Genomic DNA, 7785 nt, shown 5'->3' on the forward strand with positions numbered 1-7785 from the left:
AATGTTTAGATACTAATTAGGAGTATTAAACATATACTATTTACAAAATCCATTACATAAGTGGAGGCTAAACGGCGAGACGAATCTATTAAGCCTAATTAAGCCTAATTAATTCATCATTAGCAAATATTTACTGTAGCAACACATTGTCAAATTATGGACTAATTAGGCTTAATAGATTCGTCTCGCCGTTTAGCCTCCGCTTATGTAGTGGGTTTTGTAAATAGTCTACGTTTAATACTTCTAATTAGTATCTAAATATCGATGTGACGGGTGCTTAAAAATAAGCAGCGTAAACCAAACCAAGCCAAGGTATTAAAGTGCATTTTCACTGTGCTCATTGCAGAGACTGTCTTGTTTTTACTGGACGAACAAATGGTAATTCCCGAGCCGCTGCCTTTTTCTTTTTTATTTTTTTACGTGAGCATCCAATTACATGCCTCGCAATTAAATGATATACGCAGCTTATGAAATCGCGGAATGAAACTCTACGTGGGAGACATTGTTTCATTCATCTACTCAAACCTTTTTTTTATAACATGTCCCTCTTGGAAGTCAAGAGATGAAACTCCCAACTGGAATAGCCTCATACCTAATTTGGAAACTCCAATCCCTCTAGGATCCCAAACTTTTTACTGGGTAAGTAATCTATGGGATATAATTTTAATTATCATCTTAGTTCTTAGTGGGGTTTTTCCATCCCTGGGTTTTGCTCCCCCTGCTTCCAAAAGGTGCCTAAGGAAGTTGAGGACGGATCAACTTAGGGGTATTTTGCACTGTTTGCAGATTTTTTACTAATTAGAATTCCAAGAGTAGTTGTATTAATTTGAGATAAATTTTAAACTCTAAACATATTTATATTTCTAGATGGAGAAAGTGGTATTAAAAAGATGCTACTGTTTAATCATTAATGCATGACGTTCATATGGATGCTACATCTGATTTGATACGATTTCTATTGATATCCCAATTGATGTCCCATGTGATACGACTTCTTATAATCCATCGAGCAGGTCCATGACCAAAGATCATTTGATACGACTTCTTGCGTGCAGCTCGGCGTGACCAGCTACCACTGCCGATCATTTTGGAGAAGAATTTTGAGCGCGAGGTTCCTGCTGATCAGGTACGTTTGAGGGTCTTACTGTCAGTTGCTCACACACGCACGCATTAACACGAAAAGGAAATCCTCCCATGGCCGGTACCTCCCAAGGCGCACTGTCCTGCGCCTGCCCGCCGAGCAGCCTCGCCGCCTCCTGGGCGCCCGCGCCGGCCCACCGCCTCCTGACCCGAGCGGCGCCGTACCCGCCTCGCCTGCGCCGCTTGCCTCTGCGCCGCGCCGCCGCAGCCACCCTGCGCGCCAAGCCGCCCCACCGCCGCCGGCTGCCGCAGCCTAGCGCCGCCTCCCAGGTCCGGCCGTCGCCCCGCGTGCCACCGCCGGACCGAGCCACCCACCGGCCGAACGGTTGGACCGGTATGCATCTGGAGGTTGAAGAAGGTAAGGCCGTTTTTCAGTTTAGCCCTCAAAGAAAAAGGATATCCCTATAGAAAAGTTTGTGTTTTGTAATGTTTTCGAAAAAGCCCTCATAAAATTTAGATTTTTTCGATCAAGTCCGTCTTTAAGATTTTGCGCGTTAGCCCTCGAGTTTCTCCACGAAATTATGTTTCTAACCTCAGTTTTTTGCAGTTATTTCCCTGGAAGTTTCTAAACCTCGCTAGCAAGTCCCTAGAGCTTCGTTAAGCCATATCTTTTGCGTTTTAGCTCCGTTTTGTGTGATTCTTTCGCTCATGCATTCGTCTTAACATGTAGATTAGTTTCATACCTCTTTTCATACTGTTTATGATGATTGCTGTACTGGTTTTACTTTAATTTATTTGTTTGCTTGTATGTGCGCGCTCTGAATGTTTGCTTTGGATGATTGTCACGAGTAGAACAAACACACTTCAAGGACATCCAAGAGTGAGGAGTGGAGACATTCTAAGCAGCAGAGGTATTGTGGATAAAGGCAAGTTGTGTCCTTGATCACATTTTATCCTATACAATAGTTATATATGAAAAATTTATGCTATGCACGCTTGAGTCCTAATTAATATGATGGGTCCTATTTAAGGTTGTGCCTAGTTTCCATATTATTCCTTGTTAACTTGGGTTTACTTTATTGTTGGGTAGCTATGCTAGCTGCTATACCTGGTTTATGGTGGGAAGTAATGAACAATAATGAACTTGATTTATTTCTATTATGTACCTTTGTTAATTCCAACCACTCACATGCCTTAAATGGATACATGGAGTGACCATCCAGGAAAACAGTACAACCATAAGATCAACGGGCTTTGGTCTTGGCTTACTAACTAGAGACTCTGGTTTGTGGTGGTCTTACCGAAAGGGCAAGAGGGGATCTTGTGATGGAGTATAGCTCGGCTCCTTTGAGTGGTATTTGCTTTGTAGATACTCACCTTAGGGGAGGGTTATGCACACGCAACTGTCGAAACCTTAACAGACTACTACTTACTGAGGAATCTTTGTAAAAGCCTCGTAGCGTCTCTATGCAATCACACATCGGCAGTGTGATAAGTGCCTACTTTTGCACAGCATGGTTGGGTCTAAAGTTCTCTTGAACTTTTACAAGACTTATGGTGAAAGTGTACAACCTTTGCAAAGTGTAAAACTGGTATATCAGCCGTGCTCACGGTCAAGAGCGGTATGGACCCTCGCATGATAATTGAACTTGAAGAATAATTAATTTGTGTTTTTATTTATGTTTTACTTATGCTCGTGAGATATCCTTGCTCTTATGCTTAATTGAGTGGTATAAACTTACATCCTAGTAAATAGCTTGCTAATAAAACTTGACCAATTTTAAAAATGCTTAAATGCAGTAAACCAGTCAGTTATTCCTTGACTTAGCCTTACACTACATATTCCTCACACTTGCTGAGTACCAACCATAAATGTACTCACACTTGCTATATTTGCTATTCAGCACAAGACAAATCTGTTGAATACTTTGAAGATTTGCTAGGCATACGTTTCCCCCAGTCAACTGCCTGTAGAGTTGTTGGAGATCCGCTGCTTATACTAGAGATTTTTATCTCAGTTTCTGGTTATGTAATCTGTGTAACTCTCTCTTTATGTTATAACACTATATTTGATATTTGCTGAAGTCATCGTATGTGTGAAACTTGATCCTGACACACATATGATAGACCGGGTGTGACACCATGGTGCCAGACTACTTTTTATAACCGTAGGTAAATATATAGAAACAAATTAGTTGTTTTTTTTATCAGGAAGCTATATAATTTCAAAATCCTAAGTTATCAATGTTTTTAAGTTAACTAAGAGATTCCTTGGACTCTAAGTAGAAAAAAAATTCATGCGGAGTACATACTTATGTTGTTTAAGTATCAATTTGTCAAAATTATTTGTCTGAAAATATTTTTTGCAGAACAATACTGGGAAGTAATGCCACAGTCTTGGGCCTTACATCTTTCTTCAGGCTTGCAAGGGAAAAACATTGCCAAGGATCAATTTGGATCGACTGTTGAACAGTACTCTCTCTGTCTAATCTTGATCTAAACTTTAATTCAAACCTAGTCCATTGCTAGTGATTCATTTGAACTTAGGCCATGTTTGGAACACAATAATTTAAAAATACATTTAATTGCTATCAAACAGTACTTTGTGAGCTCATGGCAGCTTAGTTACAACTATTACATTGTAACTTCCATCCACGATACCTACCTCTGGTTAAGTACAAGTACAGTACTGTTTAGATGTTTTTCTAAAAGCTTGGGATTTAGGGTTACAGTTTGGAGTACCTGATCACAATCAGTTTATGTAATGGTAAAACCAGTACTAGTGGTCGGCAGAGGGTGGCTACGCCCCTGTCCGCCATGGTGGCTGGAAAACGCCAATTGGGCAGTGATACTCGATGGGGGCAGCGCAGTTGCAGCGTGTGCTCTGACTGAAGTCAACAGCAGCCACGATGGCACTGAAAGAGCCTATCAGGGTGTCTGTGGAAGTGTTACAAACCTCGCTAGAATCAAAGAACAACATGGCGTACCAGCAAGAGGAGGGATGAAGTGCGAATCAGAAACAGAGAAGGGTCCACGAGCCTCACCAGTCACTTGAGGCTCCAACAAGGTGGCAAGAGCTACTATGCTTCTGGGGTGTGTGTGGTAGCACCAGGGGGCTCGCGCTTGGGATGAAAAAAAACAGGAGAGAAGAGGGTCTAGAGATAGTAGGTATTAAAATGAACTGGCCGATCTGGATAGTTGGATGGAGATCTAGTGGTTTAAAAAGTAATAAAGGTAAATGCAATATCTTACACAACTGAAAATGAGACAGATGTACTAATTTTAACACTGATAATTTGAGGAGAGACATTTGTGATAGATTAGAACAGTTTATTAATAAATGCGCCTGAAGTGCATCTTTAATTTTATTAATACATTCAGTCCATAGATGACTACACATTACATCTATATGGTGAAGATGTGTCTTGAGATTATAGTTAGTATCAGCACAAGTACTGGATGTCACCATGTCAGAAGAGTCAATTTTTTTCATGTTTTTGTTTTAATTTGAAATAATCCTCCTAGCCGCTTGTACTTCATGAATGTTCATTTTGCTCCAGATATGCGAAGTATCATGACCTGCATGGCGGTGATGAACAATTCAGGAAGTCGAACTATAGTGACTTGGTAGATGCAATTATTTCTATTTCTGCCAAAGTTAAGTACATATTCAAATGTTTTAATAAAGTTTTGTACTTAAATGTGCACAATTCTCACTACAAATCAGGTAAACAAGTACTATGACCTTGTGACCGACTTCGCTGAATATCGCTGGGGTCAATCAATCCATTTCGCCCCAAGGTAAAATTTGAGCTTTGCTCCGGTTACAACTTACTAAAGAACATCTATATGGATAGGGCCTATCCCTGGAATTCTAGAAAAAAAGAAAAACAGCATCAATTTGTGTTAGTTAAGATGCTGAATATTTCTAGGTAAACAATTATTCTACTTCAACACATTAAATTGCTTTAACTCCATTTATATCCTATAGATGGCATGGAGAAACTCGTCTTGAAAGCATCAAGCGGTTTGAGCATTTTATTGCCCTTCAATTGGGGCTCAAGAAGGGGATGAAGGTTGGTAGAAAAATCAAAATTGGTTTATTAATTTAGCATGTTAAAGCTTTTTATCATCCGCTAGGAGGTGCCGAAATTTGTTATAATGGTACAACCTAAATATGTAAAACATTTGTGATCTAAGATCCATTAAAATAAATTGCAGCATTCTTTTACAATTTCTCACCATGGGATTTCTGAGTTGGCGGTACTACGACTGAGTTTGTTATCTGTGCAAATTAAAATTTGGATACATACAAAACTTGACTGCAAACATAGAATTTTCCCATGATAAATGTTTACCTAAATACCACGCGATCTTTCAAAAAAAAGTATTGTCTATTTAGCCACACTATTGCGATTTGCTATAAAATACTGGATTTACCCACCTTTTTATGTTGGTGTAAGCCCTATCAAATGTGAGTTTTATTTTGGGGCACATTGTATTTCGTCGTTGCACCCAATTCTAAAGGACTTAGTTATTAAAAAGTATTTTTTCTTGAATTCATCATCATATCATCCTTGTTGCATTGTAGGTCTTGGATGTTGGATGTGGAATTGGGGGACCTTTAACAGAAATCGCCAGATTCAGGTAATGAACCAAAAATGAGATTCCATTTCTCAACAGTTAAACCTGTATGTAAATGTATATATAGATGTTTTAATGCTATTTATCATTTAAGCTCAACACAGATAACTGGACTGAACAATAACGCTTACCAGATTTCAAGGGGCAAGGTTTGTTTAATTATTATGACATCATCCTGGAATACAATAAAATAACTTTTGAGCATCTGGTGTACCAGTTAAAAAATGGTTTATTTGCATTTCAGGAGATCATTTCGTCGGCAGGTTTGACTGAGCAGTGCAACTTCATAAAGGTGAACCTGCGTCCTAAATCAGTATTGCAATGGTTTTCTTTGGGTTGTTACATTTGTTTATTCAAATGGGCCTTAACTTCAATTGATATTTATAGGGAGACTTCATGAACATGCCTTTCCCTGATAACACCTTTGATGCAGCCTATGCGATAGAGGCCACAATTCATGCACCTGATGCAGTATAACTCACATCATAAATTCCAAATTTCATTTATGTTTCCGAAAAAAGATGTGTTCCAATGTTGCTGAATTTTTCCTCTGTCCGGTAATTACAGCTAGGTGCCTACAAGGAGATATACCGAGTGCTTAAACCTGGCCAGTATTTTGCACTAGATGAACTGTGCTTGACGGATAGATTTGACCCAAACAACGCTAAACATAGGAATATCAAGTCTCAAATTGAAATCGGCTGTGGCCTCCCAGACATCAGAAGCACACGCCAGTGCATCCAAGCTATGAAAGATGCAGGGTTCGAGGTGCTGTACTAAAACCATCAGGCCTTGGTTTCACTGAGTCAGATATAGGTTGAAGTACCTTGGAGGTGCCAGAATGACTCGGTTCTTCTCTTTTATTTTAGGTTGTGATCGCGAAGGATCTTGCTGAGGATTCCGAGTGCCCATGGTACCAGGAAATAGATCCTGGTGTTTTCTCATGGACCAGCTTCAGCAACTCATGTGTCGGACAGTTCCTCACTTATGCAATTGTAATCTTAGAAGACTCTACATGTTTCTATGCAATTGTATAATCTGCAGGTTTTGGTCTTCTGATGTCTTACTCTACTGTTTTACCATGTTTTTGCAGGTTGGCACACTGGAGTTCCTCCGTATTGCCCCCAAAGGCTTGAATAGACTGTTCAGCATCATGCAGACAGCCTCCCATGGCCTGGTGACTGGCAGCCGGTACATATTTTCTTTGCTTGGAAGCAAATTATAATCTCCTTTTTTTAGATTACGGAAAACTATTCCGGCCTCAACACTCACAAGTTAGTGCATGCAGCCAAAATTATAATCTCCTAATCACGTAGAACAAATCATACAGGTGAGCAACAAAATACATATTTGATGGAACTAACAGTGCATGATGCCATGATCTCAGGGAACAGATCTTTACGGCGACCTTCTTTGTCCTGGGCCGGAAACCTCTCGAGGAGACTGAAATTTAAAGCAACCTACAACAATGTTGTATGTACTATTGGACTTCTACTTGCCTCTGATCCTTGTTCTGCACTGAAGTATTGTTATAGTATTAAGTTCCTATAAAAGTTCTTCGTTTGTTACCATGCTTGGTTGTATGCTGTATGCCTGTACCGGATTACTGGTTAAGATTACTATCTGGAATAAACATATTTGGAGTATCTGCACACTGATTGCTCTCTAAAATGTTCACAATATTTGAATACAGTATTCATCATTGGCACCACCTTTCAAGCAAGTTGCTTCGTCACTTCATTATCTCTAGTACCACAGAAACAATTCGATACTCTGGTCTCATATGCTTTGTCAAGACAAAGCAATAATACCAGTAGACATTGTCGAAATCTTGCCAGCAACATTCATACACACTGAGGGAATACTTGTGACCTTATTAACTGAAGTTTTGAGATCAGAGTATACTAATCTCTTGTTTGTTTGGTGGCGATGAGAATTTTAGTGAGATGTGGAATGAGAGTTGAGAATTTTAGAGGGCTATGGGCTTGTACTCAGGAAGTCAGGAATCACGAGCTAAGAATAAAATTGCATCCGATCCTTGTTCTGTACTGAAATATTGTT

The 7785-nt window shown here is 39.6% G+C and overlaps 1 protein-coding gene across 8 annotated transcripts; it reads left to right on the plus strand.

Annotated features, from left to right (window-relative positions):
* The first annotated feature begins 967 nt into the window (after positions 1-967).
* Positions 968-7380, plus strand: LOC101780888 (cycloartenol-C-24-methyltransferase 1). Of its 8 annotated transcripts, none has more exons than XM_022828836.1 (15): positions 968-1126; positions 1933-1991; positions 2985-3104; positions 3450-3552; positions 4641-4707; positions 4808-4881; positions 5072-5156; positions 5672-5727; positions 5819-5873; positions 5969-6016; positions 6112-6195; positions 6292-6492; positions 6594-6719; positions 6818-6915; positions 7112-7380. In XM_022828836.1, exons 4-15 carry the CDS (start codon positions 3467-3469, stop codon positions 7176-7178), a joined length of 1047 nt encoding a protein of 348 aa, XP_022684571.1. In that variant the 5' UTR covers positions 968-1126; positions 1933-1991; positions 2985-3104; positions 3450-3466; the 3' UTR covers positions 7179-7380. The 8 variants fall into 8 exon arrangements, with proteins under 8 accessions (XP_022684571.1, XP_004978762.1, XP_012703472.1 ...); XM_022828840.1 differs by having other exon boundaries at positions 1011-1126; positions 1933-2006; XM_022828838.1 differs by lacking the exon at positions 968-1126 and adding an exon at positions 1155-1498.
* The last annotated feature ends 405 nt before the right edge of the window (positions 7381-7785 follow it).

Source organism: Setaria italica, chromosome VIII (assembly GCF_000263155.2).
Source record: "Setaria italica strain Yugu1 chromosome VIII, Setaria_italica_v2.0, whole genome shotgun sequence".
Classification (NCBI taxonomy): Eukaryota; Viridiplantae; Streptophyta; class Magnoliopsida; order Poales; family Poaceae; genus Setaria; species Setaria italica.